Below are 24,557 nucleotides of genomic sequence, written 5' to 3' on the forward strand. Positions count from 1 at the left end.
GCAATTTTCATTCCTTCTGAGATATTGCTGAAACATTTCGTATTATTTCCGATTTTCTGTATTTTTGTCATTAATTAAAAATCTTTAAAACCTTCTGCATTTTCCTATATTCTTTAACTGCAGGCAACTAATAATTATTTTAAATAATTTCTTTTTTCCTTAATTATTACGTAGTTTTAAGAGAGTAATAAACGAAATATTTGGGTGTTTTTAAGGGTGGCAATATTAATATTAAATTTGCATTTTACTTTTTCATATACATTCAAGATATTCAGAAAGGGAATTATAACATGAAACCGTTTTCAGTGTATCATAAATTTATGGATTCAAATTAAAAATTCTTGCTTTCCTGTCCAAGAAACACTAGTAAATTTTATCTGAAATAGGAAGGATGAGACATATTAATAACAAACAAAGCAATTAATTTGGAAGTCAAAGAACAAAAATCAGCGTTATATTTTCAAATTTTCACAGGACTAGTTTCGATGGTTTTACCGAACCATCATCTTCAGCTGCAAAAGCGCAAATGAACGAGATAAGATATAATGAAAATTAGATTGTGAAAATTTGAAAATATAACGCTGATTTTTGTTGTTTGACTTCCAATTTAATGTTTGTTCGGCTTGTTATTGTATCTTAATTAAACAAAGCAATGTTGTTACTTATTAGCTTACAATATAATTTATTCAATATGGTATTTTTGTAAAGAAAGAGTGTTGCTGTACATTTGGTAAAGTATAAATAAGCATTTCATTTCATAATTATAAAAGTTATTAATTATTTAATAATTAATCATAAGAATATGAATAAGTAATTTTTTTTCGGAGATATATTTTCCGGCGATATTTTTTTTTCTAGGGATCCCAGCATACATTTTTGAAGCATTATGCTCTAAATAAATGTCTTGTTTAAATATAGCATTTATTGTTGACAAATCTCCAACCAAAGGAAATACCTTAATGGGAGGATATTCAAACAAAAATTTTTATTAGAATAAATATTTTCGTTATTTTAATACTACTAATAATATACAAACATTAGTTTAAGTTCACTATAGTTGAGTGAATAAGATTGCTGGATTTTGGTATTTTGTTGTTGGCAACCGACCAGTTTAACTGCTTGTGGTATTTATGATTTTCTCGATGCGTAACGTGAATTCAAGCCAATTTTATTTAGAAAATTGCCCACGAAGGTATTCTCTTAAAGCAGATAACCCATGACTTCTTAAAAACTGTAAAATATAATCTGTGGATATTTTCCGTTATACGATAACACGAAGAGAATGATTTCCTATACGAAACATATGATCAGCGCTGTTATTGCCCGCCGTTTAATTAAATGCATCCATCTTATTCCTTACAATTAATTTTCCTTTTTCAAAGAAAGTTTGATTTCAGTAAAGTGTACTATTTACAATGTGTCATTTTATTTTGCTCGTTTTTTATGCAAATATTCAAATTCAGATAGATATTGCGTAAGTTCAGAAAGCCAACTAGTCTCCAAGCGGTAAGATAGCTGAGCACCGGTAAATTCTAGCGGCTGCATGGGAGGCTTAGGGGTTTTTCAAAAGTACAATTGATTGTGAATTAACAGTTTGTTTCCCACAAAAAAAAAAATCTACTCTGAAGACTTCCTTTCCCTTAGACAAATAGGTCCTGTGTGCTTTATCATAATCCAAAATCTTAAGCGTATAAATCTTTTATCATAGCCGATGATGACGATAAAATATTTTCTGTCTGATGTGTCAAGTTAGCATAATTGTATATTTCGAACGAAAATTGCTTGGTTCATGTTACCCTATAATGAAAAAAAGATTCAAATCGGTTTTTAGCTTAAACAGTATTTTCATTATTAATTATATCACGAATTTTATCAATAGTATTCTTAGTATTAATTGCAGGCATGTATTCAAGAATATAATATACACAAAGCTGTGACTAATGATTACGGCTAATTTTTATATAAAATTTTATAGTATAAAAATTTAGGTTCATAGGTCAGCCATATTTGAAAGAGTACTTGTGTATTATAAGAAAAGAGAGAGAGAAATTTAAGAATAAAAAAATTTACCACGAAGTAATATAAAAATGCAACAGAATACAAAAGAGTACAATACTATTTCATGTTTTGTGGATATACTTGAAGACAGAAACATGTTTCAGCTGTATTCGTTCATCGGAGAAAAACTTTTCATATGAAGCTATTTTTTTTTCAAATCTTTCACTATACAAGTAATACAAAAGAAGTACAGGAATTTCTTTTCTTAATACCCAACCGAAGAGCTGAGGGGACGTACAATGATTAACATACAATGGGTGCCTTGAATTATTTTGCTTTACATGTAGTTTCCTTATATATGTAAAACAAAATAAACTTTCACCCATTCCAAGATTTCAAGAACTCACAGAGAGAGAGAGAGAAATATCTATAACAAATTTTATTGCTGTCTGACTTCGGGAACATCTTCCAACTCAAGCTTTCAAGCTTCAAGCTATTCAAATAGGAACGCTTCTCAGAAAAGCCATTGGGACCGCATCTGCTTTGTTAAAGAAAACCTTTTGGGGGTAAAATCATCCACTTCATCGGGTTTTTCAAACAAAGCTGTCAGTGGTCCTGTTACTACCTGCTGACCTAAAGAAATTTCTCAGAAACTTTTGTTCGAAAAACGAATTTTATATTTTTAAGAATTTCCATTCTGACAGCAAGATTTTGTTATTTTTCACATATAGATGAAAAGAAACTAATTTGATTTTAATAAAGAAGAAAAAATTAATAAGCTTATTTAAATTTTTTACACAGCACCGAGTAAGGAGACGAAATTTAATTTTCTTTATAAATATTTTTCTCAGACAATACTTTAGTGTTTTTCAAATTACGAGAATAGCGCGTTAGTGCATGCATTTTCAAATCAGATTTATTTAATTAATATATATGGATATGCCGAACAAGCACACTTTCGCACACATACACTGTATATTAGTACATACATAAAAATGAAATAAAATTTGAAAACAAGCAATTTAAAAACTACTGTATTGAAAAATTATTGACAATTTGTTTTTACCTGATTTTTTTTTCGTTATATACATTTACTTCAGTTTTTTTATATGCATTTACTTAATTTATTTTCTTATATGCATTTATTTAATATTATTTTGTTATATGCATCTGTTAGTGTTTTTGAAAAATTTTTAGATTCTTTGAGTATGGCAAAGGAAACGAGATCTATCAGCCGAAGGCAATGAATGTCTCCATGGACGACTTTCTAAGTAAAACGTACTCATGTTCATGTTACACATAGAGGAAATCACAAAATTCAACCAGTTCGTTTGTTTGGGTTCGAATACGAGTCGAAATAGCAATAATCAGATATCTTAGCCAGGAGGCCATTGATTGGGTTTCACAGATTTGAAAACCTAATAAATAGTATTTAATAATTATAATATTATTAAACGAATCGGATTGATATAAACCAAACAAAATTCTTATATCGAACACAACTAAAACTCGATATAACTTACACTGATAAACTGATGTGTAATAACACTGATAAATTAAAATACTAAACGGAATATACATTAATTCTACATAGATAATTTTTTGTAATTTATTTCGCTGGGAATGTCTGGCCGCAAAATCCTGATTATATATACCCTTATTTTAAGGTTATCACATATCTGATGGTTTGACTTTTACTTCAAAACACAAAGAATCCACAAAATTCAGTAAAATTAATAACTTTATTTCCATGTTGAAAATTCTCTGAATCTTTTCAAATATAAAAGCACACGCGCCAAGCAGTTTGATTTAAATAAATATATGCAGCAACGAGAAGATGCGCTTTTGACAGCAACTCGTTTCGAAAATCGAAAATTTTTCTAAATGTAAGAGATTTGTCGCTTAAATTAATTTTTCATTAAACAAAAAAACAAAATAGAATCGCATATTATTAAAAGAATTTTATTGATAATTCAGATTCTGAAAACAGGAACATTGTTGTTATAAAAAAACAAACAAAATATAAACAACATATTTCATTCAACGGGGGCCAACTTTGGCGCATGAACTTTTCAACATAAAAATATTTGAAGCATGTTATAGATAAAGGTTTATTTGATTATGGCAAAGTACTCGATGGTTATTTGCCTAGGGTGAAGGATGCCTTCGTTCGAGGACTGCCTAACGGAAATTAGGTTGCATCCATGTTACACATATGGAAAACTAAGAATATCATCCTGGCAACCAGCTCGTTTCCCGGGATTCGAACGCCGGACAGAACCACCAGTTGTTCCGTTAGACTCCGCTCAGTCCCTGGTGGGCTGTCCGATAACGGAAAAGTTCAAAATTTCATATTAGAGGAAAAGTAGTAGCATAGTATAATTCGAAGTTATTGCCATTTCAGTAATGTGAAGAGAGTTCAAGAATGTTTAATTATTTTATTTAGCTTATGACAAACTAAATAAAATAATTAAACATTCTTGGAATCGCTTCTCTTAACATACTGGTAGTTTGACCTGCATTCAAACCCCCGTGAACAAGCTGATTGCATGGGCGTTTTTATGGTTTTAACTTTCTGCAGTGCGAGATTGTTTCCCTTAGAAAATCTGTCACGAAAGCATACCTCCCCTTAGACAGATCGCCTTCACGTGCTTAATAATCTAACAAGCCAAACCAAACACAACCCGAGCGAGGACTCGTAGTCAAGGCACGTCATCATGAAAAGCTAAATAAATTGTCTCATATTCACATTAAACATGCGCAACAAACATTCGCTAAAACTGGTATGCAGGCAATCCATTCATCAGGATTTGAACCTGCTTCAAACTATTAGTATTCAACGATTTTACCGCTACTTCGTTGGCGGCCTTTTGTAGTATCTATAAGAAAAGTAATCGCAAAGACACAATCATTGCGTACCGACGGATGAACTAAGTTCGGAATTTAAAGAATAACTTTCATTCGTGCTATTGCTGTTAGCATTGACATTTGGACAGATGTTAATTTATTTTAAATTCTTTTAATGTAATTAATTTATATCTTTAAATAATTGATCTTCTGACTGTAATTTTTTGTGCGCAGTATATCTAACCCTTCCGTACACTAACTGTTTTAATTAATTTACACTCCATTAGTTTTAAGAGATTTTATATCGATAGATTTCTTTCCAAAAATGTTTCAAGGATTACATATTTTTTTCTTTAGATTTCAAAACATTTTGTATTTAAAATCTTAATAATAAAATTTTTAAAACAAATATTTCTAGAAATTCCTTCGGCGTATTCATTTATTCCATTTAGTTGAAGTTTCGAGTAGAATATCTTCCTTTCAACATTCATATAATTTTTATATGTCAGTTCGCCATTTCTATGGAGCATAGAGCCACACATACGAGTACAAAACTCAGGCATGCTGAAAGCACAGTTTTAACATTTAAGAATGTAAAAAGAAGAATATACCATTATAATAACGCGCATTTGAAATACGAAGGCAAACAAGAAAGCTGGTTGCAACATTTCATATTGTTTCCTGACGAATCAGAAATTGTAATCATTTTTCAATACAAAAATAAAATATTTGATTCTATAACATATAGGCATACAGGCGTCCTCCGTTACAATTCTTATTTTTTCTTGTTTCTACTAAAATTCGGCAATGTACTATAACAACGTCGGATCCTGTTTGACTTTCATTTGTATAAAGTACCACAAGGCAAACAGTTGTAAAACGATTTATCTTCTTTCGCAAACTTTTAGTCGGCACACAGATAATACATACCTGCTGTCTGACAAAGATACTTCACTCTAAGGACTTTTTCCTAAAGTGCTCTTTTGAAAGAGACTTCACACCCTATTAAGACCTTTGTGTCAACTGACAGCGTTTGCAGAAAGGTAGGGGAAGGAAGACCAGATCGCGTCGTCTAAACACGTCTTAAGCAATCTTCGCGAAATTCGGGCTTCGTGTATACACGTCTTAAGCATTTTTCGTGCGATTTGAAATTCGTGTAAAGACGTCTTAAGCATTTTTAAAGAAATTCCAAAAACGTTTAAACACGTCTTAAGCAGTTAAAGGGTTAAATTATAGGACCTGAGTTTTGTTCAAAGACAATAACCCCTGATGGACTTTAGCAAAATAATCCGTTTTTATTTTCACAAATATTCCTTTAGCCATAGAAATAACGAAATTTGAATGCCCTTGTACAACTAAGAATTTTTTTAATATCTTTAAATCTTTAACAGAAATATATTAACACTAGAAACTATGGAAAATATTTGCTTGGAGAAGGTATTTTCACTATTTTAGTTTGAGGATTTTGAAGATTAAAAATGACAAGAATTTCCTTATTAATATTTTTTAACTCAAAAATGAATAAGTGGTACCCCACTGAATATGACTGTATAGCTGTAAATTACAAATACGCGTAATAAAAGAGACTGGAAAAGACTGTATGCAGCTATTTGAAAATTTATTTAATTGAGTGCCCAAAGAAAACATAAAATCGCCCCACGAGATAATATTTATTTTATATAATGGCCGAATTATTTTCTCATTGAGCATTCGTAGATAATGACAGAATCCATGAGTGACTTAACCGTCTCACCACTCAGAACATTGCCCAGGAATATGAATCAAGAATATGAGCTGTTAAAACAGTCAGCTTTCGTTACCACTATAGCGCCTAGTGTGGCAAGATAGTACTCAAAAGCAAGATTTCAAAACAAGTATTCTCGCTTACAAGAGACATTATTCTCATAGGCGTGAAGGTTCATCTTAATTTATCTAACAGTTAATTGTTAGTTTAAAGTTACTTTCCTGTCTTTCCTTAGTTTCAGCTTACAACTTCCGAGCAGAATGCATTTTCAGAATCGCGGTTGAATGCAAATGAGAAGAAGAAGTATTTAACTGTGAAGTTCTACTGACTTTAGTTTAGCTTAGTGACGGAGGACGACTTTTCTACCATGGCGGTTAATTGACTACTGACTTCGTTAGAGAGCCAGAGGTTCTATGCAGCGCGCGTTAGCCTTTTGGCTATACTCTTACTAAAGCTATATTTACGATTGGCCGTACTTTAGGCCCTTGATAGCTTCGCCGTTAGTTAGCGTTAAGGGGCCAACTCTGTTAGAATCTTGATAGCTTCGGCTATATCTTTTTAGTTAAGATAAGTTAAGCTTTATTTCTTTGTTTCACGAGTTTAAGACCGAGTGGAGGCTTTATTGTAAACTCCAAGAAGGAGTCTTCTGTGAATTTTATTTGGAATAATAAAGGGTATTTAACCCTGAGTTCTGTTCTCTGTCTACCGAACTAAAGAGATTATTCGCTTATCAGTTCTTAAGGTTCCTCAACTTAAGCTGTAAATTAAAATATGGGAATCTTACAGCCGACAGTACAGGTGTTATGTCGCCTGTAATACTCGCTTTGTTAACCTGTAAGGTTAACTCTCGCTTTGTACTTTTCATGCAAGTGTCTTTTAACTATCAGAACAAATTATAAATAATATTCAATACCTCTTTTAATCAACTGCATTTTTTAATATTCATACCTTGAAAAACAGTTTGATGTCTTTGGTATGACTTCTAATACTTTGTCGAATATTGCGGAGAAAGTTCTTCCCAAAATGTTGTGCATTTCCTCCTTCATTATTATCTGGGGAATAAGGAAGGCCATCACCGTTTTCCACAGAAGAAAGTTTCTTAACTGGAATCTGAAATACATAAAGTATACATTGAAAAAGGGAACGTTTTTAAAATACCTCTAGGATTAGAGTCTGTTTAAGTACTGTAGGGTTTTGCTTTATTTTTCTAACAGTTATTTTAATTTTGGAACAAGCCTTTCCTATACATTCTTAACTATCACCTATGTTTTCCTGCCAGAATTAGTTCTGAGGATTACGATTTATGCAGATGAGGTAGGAAAGAGCATGTAAGCTGAAGTCTAGATCTCTTCAATAGGTACCTATGTCACCCCGACCTCTATTCGTCGTGCTATATAGCTCCTGTTACTGAACTTTAGCATGTTTTATTTGTATATATCTTCGTGGACTGCCTTCTGCAACTAATTACATATAATCTTATATCTTCATTTATTATTTATTCCACTGCAATGTATTTTGTTTACTGCACGTTTGGATGATACACGCGATCATGAACTCTGATTTGCTATGCTGTCATCAGTATTGTTATCCAAGTTAATATGCATAGCCATTAGGACTGTTATAAGACTGTTTTATGTATCAATTACTCACCCTCCATCCATCTTAGCTGTCCTTCTGGACTCATTGACAAAGTAATCATTGTATTTCAAGCACCCACTGAGGCAAACACATCAAGACAGCCGGAAAACAATATGCATTTAACATGCTAATCGCAGCGACTAGCGGAACCCTGAACTTCAATAGGACAGAATGTTCTGCCTTTCGGACACCCTGATGCTATTAGTGAAGTTTGCTATTCTATGACCGTACTTAATATGTGCTGCTAGAATACGCCAGTGATCTTTGAAGTAAGGGGCAACTCCGCAGTTGATTCTGTGCAGGCTCGGCTGATTAATTTTATTTAGTATTAGATTAACTTATATTTTCTATTTCGAGTTAAAGCCGGAGTGAAGACAGAGTGAAGCCCGAGAAAGGCTATCTTGTACATTCGTTTTGCGTTGGAATAAAAGGGTAGTTTAACCCTTCTTGGATTTCGCTACAAGAACTTAGCGAATAGTCGCTATATAGTTCTTCAGTATTCTAGCTTGCACGTAACTCTATTTTAGCTAGTACGAAGTGAGTGATTTTCATTGCGCATGCTAAAGTAAGGAAACATATGAGAACAGAAAAGGTATACGGCAGGAATGCACGCATTCGCAACATAGCTCATCGAGCTAGATGCTTGCTTTGAATTGTGCGGGACAGCAAAACGTATAGTAGCGTTCTCGTTAACGTTCTTACGTTGTTCTTAGAAACAACTCTGAAGCCTCTTCTTCGTGTTATCGTTCGAGTGGAAACCTTATTGCCATAAAGTTTTCTTTTTCTTTAACAAATTTCTCCGTCGTGCACGTGAATCTTGCTGAATGAGATCGTTCATTTTTGTAGCAATGGCATTTGACGCACTTATATGAAACACATCTCTTGTCGTTTTGCCAAAGATGGCAACTGCTGTACTCTTTTTATCCTTGCGATTGGCATGCAGTGTTCTCCGCTTACCATTCCCATTTTGTGTCAAATTTCAGTACTATTTACATCACCTACCATCAAACAATGCACAACTGCTCTTCCTTAGAAGCCTCCACGTCGTTCTCTGAGCTTGCCTGAAGTGTGGTGCACATGTGACTGTGTGGATGTGCAGATGGTTGGCTCAGCATCTACTGCTTACATCAATTTACAATTAGCTTCTTTTCATGTCTAATGCATGTGTGGACGTATTTTTCCCCTAGGTCAGCGATTGATAATCTTCGGTGCACATAGCTCTGGGGGTTAGGCAACGGTTTAGCAAAGGGTACCAGAAAACTTTATTAGTAATCACGAGAATCAACTCATAAATTTTACAACTTTAATTTTCTTTAAAATGAAGCAATTTTAATTAAAAAATTGTTACGATAAATGCTGTTAAAAATCAGTGAAGTCTAAATTTGTTATTGAATGGAAAGGGAAGCACGGAATTTTGATAAGCTTCTTACTGACCGCAGTGTGTGCAACAAAATGCACGTAATTACTTATAACTAGCTCCGATTGTGTCAGTCATACTACTCGATTCTTTAAGCATTGTATGTAACCTTTCCGCAATCTACCACAGCGTATCTTACGAAAATATTGTCGGCTAATCATATCTTCAGCATTGAGTAAATCATTAAATGAGTTACATCGTTCTCTTTTTTATAATCGTGATGTTCAAAATAGTAGTTTGAGCATGGAGATTTTTTAGTCTTTTAAAATTTTTAATGTAAAGTGTTGTTTATATAAGAATTTGTAATTAGTTAAAAAGCAGATACTTGTGCAGAACTGGAACTACCGTGGTAATAACTCTGATTTGGCGTCAAACATTTTCCTTGGAATCCGTGGTTTTATCATTTGAGGGCCTTCATGAATCTGTTATTCTGTTAAGAGACAGAACAACCGATATTAAAGAAAATTTCAAAGAGCCGTTCTTTTCAAAGAAAGACCATTATCCTCATAATTATGGTAAATATAGATTTTTCCTTCATAGGAGAAGATAATAGCCAAAATCTTCTTTGTTTAATATATGGAAGTATGAAACCTGTATAGCGTTTATTTAAAAGTCAAAAACACTAAAAGGAAACATGGATAAATAAGCGAAAAGGATTTAAAACGTCTATTGCCATTTACAAACAGTGAATCTGTGGAAAAGGAGCTTTCCTCATACATGTATTTCAAATACAGTTACCACAACAAACGAGTTGCTTCCTGATTTAAGGCGCTACCTCTTCGAAGTTACAAATCCCAAATTCAAGATAAGATAAAGCGTTGGTAAACTAAAGATCTCTTAGCAATCCTCAGTAGTCCACGGAGGGAAGCTGTTGCCCATACTTGACTAGACATGACTGCTTAGTAGAGCACCTCCATCGTATTCGAATCTTTTCGAACCCTGGCTGCCCTCTCAGTAATCGGCAAATCCAATATTAATGGTGAACTGAGGCAATCGTGATCCGACGTTCCACTGCATATTATTAGTTCACAACTGATGAAACGGCTGTTAATATTTAGTCTCGCAAGATGCTTTATTTTCTTTTCTAAGTCTCTGCAATCGAGTGAACAAAAGCAGTGCTTTCCTTATCCGTTTATCCTTTTATTATCTTACAAGCGAGGGATTCTCACTTAATTTACAACGAAAATGAGATTAAAAATACCTCCGTTTCATGTAAAACTACAGAACTGTCACGCGTATGATATCATTATTTGCCTATTTCAATGACTCCTGACCAGCTAAATTTCGTGTAATAGTTTCACAAGCAAATAAAATATGAGACACACTTTCATTAACTATTTTTACCTTAGCTCTTCATTAATTCACAAAAATGCACAAGAACAGACGGGACTGCATTTTTTGAGGGTTTTAAATGGACTTTTGGATTCTCAAACTGAACATGATGTTTCTGAACACAGACGCATCACTACAAAAAGTACTGAGCGCCTTATACTCATTAATTAAAGAATTAAACCTACTAGATTGCTGTATCATTTAATCTTAGAAAGTTAATTGCTGTTTATTTCAAAACACTGATTATCTATTGATTGCTATCCACACACACTCCTGTCCAAAATTAAGACAAGAAACACGCGAAGAACTGCATAATATTTTAATTAATATATGCTGAACTTTAATAAGATTAAGTGGTATTCACATCTTGACGGATAATACAATTGCACTATTATGATAGTTCCTCAAGGCGATCATTCATTTGTACTTAATCTGTTTCGAATTCATCAATTACTTTGTGTACCATTTTGTGTCTGCTACTTTTATGTTAAACACTAGAGTAAACATACTCAAATATCGCGTAAACGTAATTCATTTCAATCAAAACTACTTACATCAATATCGCAGATGAAGGCGTCGTTCGTATACGTCACTTTCTTTGGATTATTCAAGGAATCTTCGATGATTGGAGGAGGTTTGGAAGGATCATCATTCCATTCGGTGTTGCTGGTCAGTCCATCACGGCTTACGGTAGAAGGGGCTTTCCTGCATTAGTACAAAATATAAAATCAGAAGTGCAATTATGTGCAATTGATATGATATCATTATACACAAAACTAATATTAAGATATGAAATGCAATTGTCCCCGACATCGTGTCATTATTTGCGGTGTCAATGCATGTAGGTAATCTGTTGTACAATAAATCGGCAATTCAGAAAAAGGTTCGACTTCTGTTTTTAAGAAACCATTTCATGTGTCATTTTCTAGAGACATTAGGATTTTTGATGCTGAGAGACGTGAAAAACAAGCAATCCCCTCCCCATGACTCGAACCTCAGATCTCTCGAATACGCGCCGAGTGTGCTGGCCATTACACCACGAAGGCATGCTAAGAAGGCGGGAGAAAACTCTTATAATATTTCTATCGAAATGCTTTGAAAAAGGAAGAAAGGACTTTTTTTAATTTGATGCGCGTAATGTACGAAATGTCTGAAATGTCCATAATGTTTGAAAGGAGGTAGGTAGGTAAAATTTATCTCAGCTTTTACATAACCAAAAAAACGAATCAAAAAATCAAAGCAATAAAATCTTCTCCATAGAAATCAATTCCTATGGACTTCATTTATCCCAATCCTGAAACGTAATGAAGACTGAAGTAAATAAAACATATAAATGGAAACAAGTAAACTGCGAGCTCCCATGTGCATGTGCGACTGATATACACTGCACATTATAAAGCAACACAACAGAAGCATAACAGTACATAAAAATAGGTAACGATTATTTGAACTTCAGAAATTATTTAAAACGTTCTAGCTTTTGCTTCAGCATTTCTTTCTGAATGTAAAATGAAACAGATATAAAAATGCCAAAATACAGGGCAGCGCACGGAAAACCGGTAGGTCTGCATTCTATGAGCTTTCACTATTGCGATTCTTTGTTGAAGAGAATAATCCTCTCTCAACTCCTTTGTATGATTTTTTTTTAAGTGGCTTTGTCCCTGAGGGACTATTGTTTTCGTTTTGGCATTTTGCGTTGAAATCTTTAAAAGGCTATATCACTTTTCAAACTGTTGCCACCAAATATTATCGCCCTGTATTATATTTGAAGAAATTAAATAATGAAGAATCTGCATAAATGTATGCATGTTTCTCGCATTGTGATAAAACAACGGTATCTAGAGCCATCGAATTTTGAATGACGTAATCCTACTGCGAATACAGGTATCTGGAAGCCCAAATTTGAAATTTGGATTTGTTTTATTATAGATTTCATATTTTGTAAACCTTTAACGCATTTTTGATTAGCAAACTCAAGGATTTCAAAGGGAGCAATGGCAATGTTGTACAGAAGAAACATTTTTATCTCCAGAGCGCGAGACTATCTATAAATTCTAAACATATGCTGTTTTAACATTTTTTGTTATATTGCTGTTGAACTGAATTTTATGGTTTAAGTGCGAAGAACGTGATATTTAATAAATAAAGGTAACACATAAAATGTTATAAAACGCCCCTTTTGGACGTAATTTAAAATCTAAAACATTTCAAATTTTTTGAATTTCTTTTCTTCTTTTCTTTTCTTTTTTTTTTTCCAACAGAGAGATTAATTGTACTTTTCACAGCCAACTTCACACTTTAATATTTTGAGATAATTGCTGATATAGCAAGACTTGTTTGTGAAAAAGTTCGATTGATTCTACGTAGTAGTTTTCGGTTGGTACTCTTTCGAATATGGAAAGTGAAAAGCGGCATTTCCAGCATATTTTACTTTTTTTACGATCGAAAAGTTAAAAATGCTGGTCAAAGAAGGAAACAATCATCCGATTTGTATGGAAAAAAATGTATTGACAGAACGCCAGTGTCAAAACTGTTTTGCAAAATTTAGTTCCGGCAATTTCGATCTTGAAGATGCACTACGTTCTGGAAGATCAAGATCTAGTCAAGCTGATGGAGAGCTTAAGAACACAGATATATGTCGAGTTTTTGAGATTAAACCGAGGCTTTTCAAATGACCACGAACAGTCGAATTCGATAAATTTAATCTCTCGGCGATCTCACGAGTTGTTATTCATTGGTTTGCCATTAATTAATACCTTTATTGTGTCTTCATCAACTTCAACTGGCCTTCCAGAATGTGGTGCATCTTCAAGATCAAAACTGTCAGATCGAAATTTTGCAAACCAGTTTTGGCACTGGCGCTCTGTCAGTACATCTTTTCCAAACACATCGCATAATTTTTTCCTTGCTTTAACAGCATATTTGAAAGGGCACCAATCAAAAACTACTGCGCGGAATCAATCGAATTTTTTCACAAACAAGCCTGGCTATATCAGCTGTCAAAATATATATATAGTGATTATGCGGCTGAAGTGTAAGGTTAGCTGTGAAAAAATACAATTAAGCCCTCTGTTGGGGAGAAACGAAATTACTTTCCGAACAACCAAGTGTATGACACTGCAACAGTCTACAATAATCGCAGCAACAAAGCGGACGAGATGAGCCAGTATCTCTCTGGACAAACCGAAGTGGGCGGCTCTTTGCATGCCACCCTATATTAACTAATTGCCATTTGAAAATTTTAAATTACAGTCTAACACTTCAAATTATTTCATATCAAAGTTTCAATGACTAAAAAATATTTTATGCATGAAAAAAATTATAAAAATCCTAATTTAGAAAACCTGCAAGGAAATTTTCAAATATTGATTACGAAGCTAATACATTTATTTTCAAAAGCTAATAATATTGATTACGAATCAACTTATAAGATATTTCTCCCGCCATCTTGGCATGCCTTCGTGGTGTGGTGTGGTCTGCACGCTGGGAGCATATTCCAGAGGTCCGCGGTTTGATTCCCGGCGAAGGCGTTGCTAATTTTCTTTTTGCCTGTTTCCAAAAATTACCTAATGTCTCTACAAACTAATAAAATAATTTTAAGCTAAACAACTGAAATTACCTTACTGGTTTAATTTTTATTTGTAATTAAGGTTTAATGCTCAAAGAATTCATGATACAGAACATAAAATCAGATATTTAAACCAATTTTCTAAAAACAGAAATTCCAACGCTGAGTAAGGAAGAAATTTGCTGTGAATATTATTTCGCCATAAATGATCATTATATTGATACTCGTTTGTTTTATTAGTAAAGAAAAGGCTTAAGATGTAGCTATTCAAGATGTAGCTGTGTAGCTAGTTCACCGGTCCACCTGTGAAGTCCGCAACGAATATAATCCTCAGGTGTTCAGTACTTTTTGTTTTGATAGGGAGAGAAATTCTGGATGTAAAAGCAATAACAACCTACAGGATGTGTTCCTTTACAGAAAAATGCATACCAAAATTAAAAAAAAAAATTAAAAAATTGCATTCTGCATGTTACAGAAATTTCTTCAGAAACCATTAACGTTTTATTTTGGACATAAAGCACACCAGAAGAAAAGTAAGAAATTTTTCATTAATTTCTTAAAAGGTGTTAGAAGCTTATTTTATTTATGATATTCATGGTGTAAAATATCTTTTGTTACAAAATATTGTAAAAAGGTCAGATAAAATAACATTTTAAGTGATAAACTTATAAAGTCAATGTCTCTTTGAGAACATATAATACAGAATTTAAAAAATGATTATTGAAGAATTATCTTCTAGCCTTGTGAAACAAAGCAGAAATCAGAAGAAGGGTGTATAAGACACATTTATTCAAACATAAAATTAACAAATGACCGAACTTGGTTTCAATATGCCACGCACTTCTGGCTTAACAGAAATACTCAACAAATGATAATTTCAAGGTGTGGTAGATTAGCCTAACAGCTCATAGAATAATTTAATGCGCAGAAAGGGCTCTGGTTCGTAGTAAACCGGCGAGGCAAAGCCAAATGTTTAGAACACTCAACGCCGCTAACGCAAGTCGCTAATAATCACAGCACAACGTGGTCTGGAATAGACAAACACTCTCTAAAACTAATTCCGAAATTCTTGCTTAAATAGCGCTTCTTTCTAACTTAATCTAAATAAATTCTCGCTATCTCATTTACATTCTGGCATGAAAAGCGTGGGTGTAAAGAAGGTAATAGGAAAATCTTTAAACTTAAAAGTGAACTATTAGTTAAAAATAAATAGCTAGGGTATTTTAGATTTTAAATGAAAATCCTCATTTCCACCAACTGAAAGGTAGTATTAAATGTTTACGTTTTACGATTTTCATATTTATTCCTTATTTTCAACAACGAATTCAACAAAACCAAACATGCGTTGTTTTCAACAACAAATTTAGGATAAACAGAAGATCGTCTGCACTGTCGGCAAGCAAGTCTGTTGATGAGGAAAAGGATTTTATCACAAACTCAAAACAATAATACCTTTTCGAAGTATCAAATAAAATTTCTGGTTTTTATTTGGGAGGAAGGTAGATGGTAGATCTTGAAAAATTAATGCAATGAAATAAAAGATGTATTTTCAGTACTTGGGTTTATGAAACACGTTAATGTAATTTATTACCATTTTTTCCAAGTATTGTTCTTACAAAATTATTCATTCCAAATTTTCATTTATTGAATCATTTTTGGTCAAAGATATGTGTAATGTGATTTAATGGAATCTGTTTCATTTTCATCAAATGACAAATTCCTTATTTATGACGAGAAGATAGGCAAATTTCTTCTCAGTATTGAAACTTCAAATGACTTGTATAATATACATCCCTTTACATAAATTTTTACATAAATTCTTACATATACTTCTATGATATGCTCTCAAAATTTGCTTTAGGTGTTGTTACCATTACTTGTCATGTGAAAGAATAAGACAGTAAAATATTTCTGTAAATCAAACTGCATTCCTTTAAGAATTATTTCCACCGCCCAACCTGGATAGTGTTTAGCGACGCTGACTGCCGTGCCGAAAGGCCTGTGTTCGAATCTCGGAGAAGGCATGGATGTTTGCAGCATGAGGGTACACTAAATATGCAGCGAGCAGAAAGCCCTCTCGAGAGGTTGTGGTAGGGGAAGAGAGGTTGGAGACTCTCAGATCCGCTTCCCCGGAGTGTTCTCCATCAAAATTGAGGGAGGATGGAGAATTAAGCGAAATCGTACTGTCACCTGTAAGGTGCTCAAGGTTCTTGCCAGCGATCATGCACTCCTTGCCACGAAGAATTCCATGGTGTTGTTCTGATGTTACTGACTGTCAGACAAGTGAGATAAGTCACAACAGCACAACACAATTATTTCCAAATAAAACAGAATATTTTTTTTTCATCTAGGGTATTTTAGATTTTAAATGAAAATCCTCATTTTCCCCCAACTGTAAGGTAGTATTAAATGTTTACGTTTTTACTTCCTTGTACTAAGCAAAAAAGATGTATTGTAATCGCGAAAAGTTACAGGCATCATATTTCAATGAAAGTATCCATTTTGACCGCTTTCGAATGCAATTTAACAATGTGCGTACGTATCTCGAATAACTCAAAAATGAGTAGCCTTAGAACGTTGAAATCTTGTATATAGGACTGCTATAACATGTAGATGTGCACTTCGTATTTTGGTTGCAATCAGCCGCACCAAACGTATATATATATCCGCTCTGTTACTCGGCTCAGTGATCTCAATTTCTTTACTCTTTTATGTTTGTAAATTGTGCATTTTTTTGCTTTAAAAATGACTGAATTATGTTGTTCTTATCTTCCGGTTAAGGTTTTTATGCCTTAAGTAAATCTGCATGCAATATTTTTAGAGTTATGTACAATTTAAAAGTTGTTTAAGTGCAGCTAAGCCTAATCATTTATGCGATGGCGGGTATGTTTGTTTACATTTGAAATTTGGCAGAATAGCGGATTGGCTGCCAATCTAGACAAACTAAGCTTCGCAATAACAAATATTATTCTTTTATTATTGCGAATTAAATCATGCTTAATCGATTCTGGAATTTATTCGAGGAAATATGTGTTTAAGATTTACTTCGTAATTTTTAATATAGATATTTTGAGTTTTTATGTATTTTTGTCTTGTTGAGAAATGAGAACTGAATTAATTGAATAAGAAATACTGAATCGTCTGTGAAAAACTGTTTCTTTTTGTTTTTGTTTGTTTGCTTAATTTCTTTTATACATCGTTTTAGATTTACTATAATATTTGAATAGAACATGTGGCAACGATTAGATAATTAATTAAATGATATAAATTTTGTGCATTCTGAATTATAATACTGACAAAGCCTTAGGACTTGTGCTTCTTCATATAATTTTTTAATTACTATGGAGTTTGTTACTGAAAGGACTGTTACTTTCTCAAAGCCTTAGGAACTGTGTGTTTTTTGTGAAAAACTGTACTTACTATTTTCATCGCAGTCTTACGCACTTTCGATTCAATACTGCTTGCTCACTGCTCATTGGTGCACGCGACGACACGCCCTGCACTCAAATTTACATTATTTTACGCTTTTTGTTTGTACTATGTCTAAAGGACTGTTATGAAGTTTGTCTACTTCAATGAACTCATTCTTAAAATGATTTATTGTATTTTTGATTGTAAAAAATGATATATTAATTATACTTCAAGTACTGCTTATAGACTTTCGCACCAATCACAATGCACAGTAATATTATATTATGGTTACTCATCCGAGTTTGATTAGAACTCTCAGCTACTCAGCATGTCAAAACTACAGCATGTCAAAACTGCTACTCACCAGCCAGCACCTACTCTAGTTTTAAATACGACCTGATGATGCACATTTAATTGCTTATGATACGCACAACTGATTTATGAAACAACAGCGAACTGTCAATGGCACTGTTTGAAAGAATGGAAAAAACGCTTTAGTAGTTGACACCATAATTGAAGTGACAATTTCTAGATTTCTTATAATATGAGAAATGTAACGCTGTTAAGTGAACCTAGCGTAAGAGTGTCGCTATGGTAAACAAATATAGTGAATTTTAAAGTGTGCATTTATTCTATTGTGGTTTTATGCGCTATAGACGAAGTAGATTTAATTAAATCCAATAAGTTTAAATGAAATGCAAGATAAAATGCATATAATTTAACATTCGTACAAGGAAGTCATACCAGACTTTTTTACAATTATTTAAAATTACTTAAAGAACAACGTAATAGCAATAATTTTAGAAGAGACGATGATGTATTTGATTATGGCAAAGCACACTAGAGCTATCTGCCTAAGAGGAGGGATGTCTTCGTGGAGGACTTTCTAAGGGAAACTGGCTCGTATACACGTTACACATGAGGAAAACCACGAAAACGCCCATGCAGCCAGCCCGTTCGCGGGATTCGAACCTCGGACCGAACTACCAGTGTTCAGCGACTTTACCGCTCGGCCGCTGGTGGGCTCTAGAAGAGACGAAATTTTAAAATATTTCTAAAGTTAAAAAAAAACAGTGTATTTTTAAGCAAATATAAGAAGAAATAGCAAGATAATATCAGAAATAAAAATCGAAGGACAATACCCTTAAATGGTCAACAAAAGGTTAAATTAGTGGTGCTACTTTGGTAGACTGTTGCACGGATTTTTGGCGATTTACGTTGGCACAATTGTTGGCGCGATTTTTACAATCGTCAGCCATCTTGAAAAACGCTGTTTTTACGCATAGTAAAGTATTCGAAACTTAGAAAAAATAAATATCGTTAAAAGTAATGGATTAATTTTTTGTTGAAAATGTCGTTTTTTAAGATGGCATTTTCAACAAAAAATTAATCCTAAGGTAAGGCTATTATTACTTTCATATAGAAAAAAAGAGAATAAAAACACCGCTTATAAAAACATTGTGCCAACGTTTAATTAGACTAAAATATTACTGAAATTGAATATCGAATTAAAAACCATCCTACCAACATTTAAAAGAATTAGAATATTATTAAATTCAAATACTTTAAAATACGTTATATGAAATATAATTAACATTAAAACATAGGTGACAATAATTATCTCAGCAATTTTTTTAAATAGTGTATTAATTTTTTTAACAAAAATTGAAGTATACAATTATAAAATAAAAGAAAAATATGTACTTGCATTTTTTTGAGTCATTTAACTTCTTGTTTATTGATAAGTACCACAAAAAAAATCGAAATCATAATTGAATCGGCTCTTTTAACCATCTTCATCTGTTATCCACATATCTCGCACTTCATTGAAGAAGCAATTAGCGAGGTTTCCTCCAAAAATTTGAAAAAAAATTTCCTCTGACGCTATTAACAATTTATAAATAAATCTTTGATTAGGAAAGACAGGTTGGCCAAAATAAGATCTCAAAGGGCAATTTTTTTATTCCAATACCAATAATTCTTGGTAATTACCAATAAAAACATTCATCTTCGAAACAGAGATATCCATTCCATTTGAAATCTGACGAATTCGAAGAGATGAATAATAAAATTTTAAAATGGCGCGGTAATGCACAAATATTCAGTAACCAATCAGGGAGCTGATTACATCACGCATAGAATTAAAATTATTTAAATAATCATTCATAATAAAATCATTTTTAAAACAAATGCAAAATTAAATTGTATTTTAATATTTAACAGCCATAAATAATGTTTAAAACATTAGATTAAATTTATAGATATTAATAAAACCAATTACTTTTAAGTAAGGTGACGTCAATGATTACATCATTAACAACATAAAATTATATAAAATATTATAAACAACAAAATTTTTATTTCAAATAAAAATGTAAAATTAAATTGATTTTTAATATTTAGAAGCCATAAATAATATTTAAAACAAGGAAGCTATGCATAATAAAACGCATTATTTTTTAAATAAAATGTCAACAAAGTATCGGTTACCATAAATAACTTATCCAGCAATGGGTTTACCATAAGTTGTATTACTCGCCAAAAGAAAAATCGCCAAAAAATTGCCAAAATCCGTGCAACCGTCTACCAAAGTAGCACCATAAAAATCGAAGGACAATACCCTTAAATGGTCAACAAAAGGTTAAATTAGTTTACATGATCAAACGACTTACATAATATTTCATACTTGAATGCGATAACTAAGAGAATTTCATAATCAAATGAGTTATATTTCATACTGAATTTGGTTACTATGAGAATTTCAAAACGGAACTGAATAGCCATAAAACGAAAGAAGGATTACGGCATGGATAATGACAAAGTAAAATTTTTTTCTTTATAATGACAATAAAGATTATCTTAATTCTGAAGTTCTCTTTAGACGCAGCCAGATATAAGGTCGCGAATAACTCTTTACAACTCACAAAATCCTACTCGGTTTTAAGTATTGCTTTATTTCTGAAAACATTCATTTTATCTTCGTGACTATAATCATAGCAATCATGTTTCCGAGTCTCCGCGTGACTTCGATGATGTCATAAACACCTCGACAGCTTGACAGTCTCTTCTTTTTATTATTATCTTCTCTGGACTTGCACATTCTAAATTCATTGTTTTAGAAGCGTTTTATAGACTGTAATAGTGTCAATACTCATAAAAAGGAAGGTCACTGAGAACTCGATCGCACTTTTCTTTGTTGGTCTCGAAGAATATATATTCGAACGATATATTCGGTAGAAATGACACCATAAAAATACAAGAACAGCAAAAGCAGATAATGTGACGTCCGGGTACGTCTCATAAATCGCAGTTCTTCTTATCAAACACTGTTCATCAAAATATTATTTATTAAGAATTATGCAAATATGTTCTAGTTAAATATTTGTTGATGACATTAGGTCCTCACTTTCTTATCTTTACCATTTTCTTATCTTCTTACCTTGCTTTTGAAATATAGTTGCTAACGTCTTTTAAATTTCTACTCTTAGTTCTTGGGTGAATATTTTAATTCATTCATATTTCATGAAATTTCGGAATCATCGTTTATTTAGTGCATACAGATGTAAAACAGAGGCAATATTTACGGCCCATGCTAAGTCCCTAGATTATAAGAGATTAAAAAATATCACCTTGTAACTGTTCATAATCTTGTTTGCTCCTACGAAAACTATGAAGATTGATACTTGGAAGTTTCGAAAGGATGCGAAGCGTAAGGCTCTTAATTATCGCAGTACTTGCTCTGTGGATGATCCCCCTTTCTATTATTTCTTTTACTAGCAAGTTTTGTTAAGTTACGATTCTTTTCTGTCTTTTCTCTTTTCCATTTCCTGCCAGAATGTTATTTCAGTTTCGCATGATATGCAAAGCAGGGTAGAAAGATTACTATTTAAGCTGGTGTCTGCAGGGTTGCCACTCAAACAGGAGAATGAAATTCCCTGACTTTTCCAGGTTTTCCAGGTGTGTTTCAAGAAAATTCCAGTCTATCCGCATAATGTACGTTGGCTGTGCTAAGAGGTAAATTAATTATGGTATTACTTGTATTGTGTAGCAAATTCACTTAATTATTCAATAAATCCCAGAGGACATTTATTCTTAATTATTCTTGGTATACTTTGTTTGATAATTTTGTTTAGTTTTCCACTTAATAAAATTTAAGATATATACATTGGATAACAAATGTATGTTTTATTTAATTATTACTCATGATCATCAGCAGTTCAACACGAGATTAATCCGGTCCTAACGCAATGCTAAATAGTTAGGTTAGATTTTAGGTAAATTTAATTTGCGTGAGGTATGTTCTTAAAAGGCACCTTAACACTTGAAAACACAAATATAATTATAATAGTTATTGTTTCCTCCACTGAAGATTGAGATTAAAATCTTCCCAATCTGGAACAAAATAAGGCTTTTTTTTTTTTTTTTTTTTTTTTTTCAGACATTCTGCAGCTAAACGGAAGAAAGAAATCTATTTTAATAAATTGAGGTATTTTATATTTATTTCGCACCATAAATAATGAAAAAATATGTGCATTAAATTTCGTGATGGTATGTCATCATACTGCTATAATTAATTTCTGGATTATGCCAGAGAAAATTTCCTGAAATTTGGAAATATTATTTACTAATAATAAATAAATTTAGAGGGAAGAAGCAACATTAAATTATATGAATAACATAAAAATAATTACTTAAAAATTGAATTAGAATAATCAACGATATTTTAGCGAATATAGTTATATTACATGGCTAGCCTAGATGACTGATTTTTTTATTTTACTGCAAAATGGCAAGGTATTTATTAAAAAGAAAAAAAAAAGGTTTAAAAAGATTTTGCGGTAAAATTCTAGTATACGGTAAGGCTTTGGCACGATTTTGAAAATTGTCGCCAAGACCAAAATGACCCGTTTACTGCGCATCATGATGTCGCCAAATCTCATTATTATTCTAACCAAAGAACGTCTATGTAAAGAAGAAAAGGTTCCATACAAGTAAAATGCTATTACGCCGTTAGAATGCGGAGGAAAAATTTGCCAAGGGATTTGGCGACGGAACCTGGCGGCCATAATTTCCCTCTCCGCGATACGTACAGGAAATTGAGAAACACGTGTTAAGAAAAAACGCTCTTTGACAAAAAGAAAACTACGAAAATCCGTTTTTAAAATTATTGCGTTATTGAGAAAAATCCACGCAATAATTTTAAAAACGGATTTTCGTAGTTTTTTTTCCCTGAAAATAACTAATCCATGAATTAATTTACTTGCGCCAAAAAATATTTTCTTTTCCTTTAGAGTTTAACCACTTGCGCTGAGACTAAACTTCACGGTTGCGGTGCCGTGCGCTACAATATAACAAGCGGTAAAGTGTCTCATTTACGCCGCTCCGCATCTGCGAGTGCAATCCAGAGCTGTAACTCGAGAAATAAACAATCTCGTTGTTAGGCGACGTGTGCACCACGTTATTTTCATTTTTGCGATAAATGCTTATCGACGTGGTGTTTACATCGCTCACGGTTTGAGACAAAAGCATCTCGACGTGCGTGGCACGTCTTTTTAGCGCAAGTCGTTAAAGAAATTTTAAACGATATTCATTTTATGAACTCTTGATAACGTGACCTTCGAACTTCGACACCGGTTTCGAGCTTTGGCAACAGATATATCAGACATGCACAGCTGTTTCCCTCTATGATGGAACGGAGCCACGTCTGTTGCAGAGAGGTTTTCCTTCATTACAATACATATTCTTTGATTCTAACCTCCATGGTACCGTATACTAGGATTAAACCCATTTTGTTTTATACGAGAACAGGTACTTTCTTTAGTTCATGCACTGCACATGCGATTCTCGAGAATACTGGAAACCAAAAGTTGCTTTGCCTTTCTAAAAGACAATCAAATTGGAGCTGCGAAAATTGGCTCTATGCCAGCTACCCGAATGACACTCACGTGATACATAATTCGCCAAAAAAGTTATCTCTTCCGACGTCGGCGCAAAAATCGCTTTTTTTGGCGGGATCGTTGTATGAACTTCCCTGACTTTTCCAGATTTTGACAAAAATACTTAAATTCCCTGACTTTTCCCTGAATATTTTGGTCAATTTTCGAATTCCCTGACTTTTCCCGGTTCTCCCGGTTTTCCAGGTAGCGTGGCAACCCTGTGTCTGGGTTCTTCCTTTCAGCCACGTTGTTTCGCTGTTATTTAAGCTCGATATTTTACGGCCGTGCAGATTAATTGCTGGTTTGTCTATGTTGGTGGCAGAGCTAAGAGCTACCTCGCGTAAATTATATCTGTGCAGCTCCGGCTGATTATTTAACTTAGGCTTAATTTTAGTTTTATATTTCTGTTTTGAGTTACAACCAGCAGTATTGGATAAGTGTGTAAGTACCAGGAATGCCGATGTAAATCCTTTCTTTAGTTGAATAAAAGGGTTCTTTCACCCTTTGTACGTCTTCTCATTGATATAATGCGAGCTTAGTGAATAGTCGCTTCAGAATTCAGAATTTTCATTGATACAGTGTGAGCTTAGCAAATAGACGCTTCATAATTCAGAATTTTCATTGATACAGTGTGAGCTTAGCAAATAGACGCTTCATAATTCAGAA

The 24,557-nt window shown here is 33.1% G+C and overlaps 1 protein-coding gene across 4 annotated transcripts in view; it reads right to left on the minus strand.

Annotated features, from left to right (window-relative positions):
* The window catches only part of LOC118203352 (uncharacterized), a 168,783-nt gene that overhangs the window by 53,619 nt on the left and 90,607 nt on the right, over window positions 1-24,557 (minus strand). For all 4 annotated transcript variants that reach the window (XM_085812697.1, XM_085812699.1, XM_085812700.1 and 1 more), the window contains exons 2-3: window positions 11,531-11,681; window positions 7,538-7,699 (exon numbers count right to left, since the gene is read on the minus strand). In XM_085812697.1, coding sequence (XP_085668823.1) covers window positions 7,538-7,699; window positions 11,531-11,681 — 313 coding nt within the window. The remainder of the gene's footprint in view (window positions 1-7,537; window positions 7,700-11,530; window positions 11,682-24,557) is intronic.

The sequence above is a fragment of the Stegodyphus dumicola genome, chromosome 3 (assembly GCF_044657685.1).
Source record: "Stegodyphus dumicola isolate Sdum_Otavi_A_Nest chromosome 3, ASM4465768v1".
Classification (NCBI taxonomy): Eukaryota; Metazoa; Arthropoda; class Arachnida; order Araneae; family Eresidae; genus Stegodyphus; species Stegodyphus dumicola.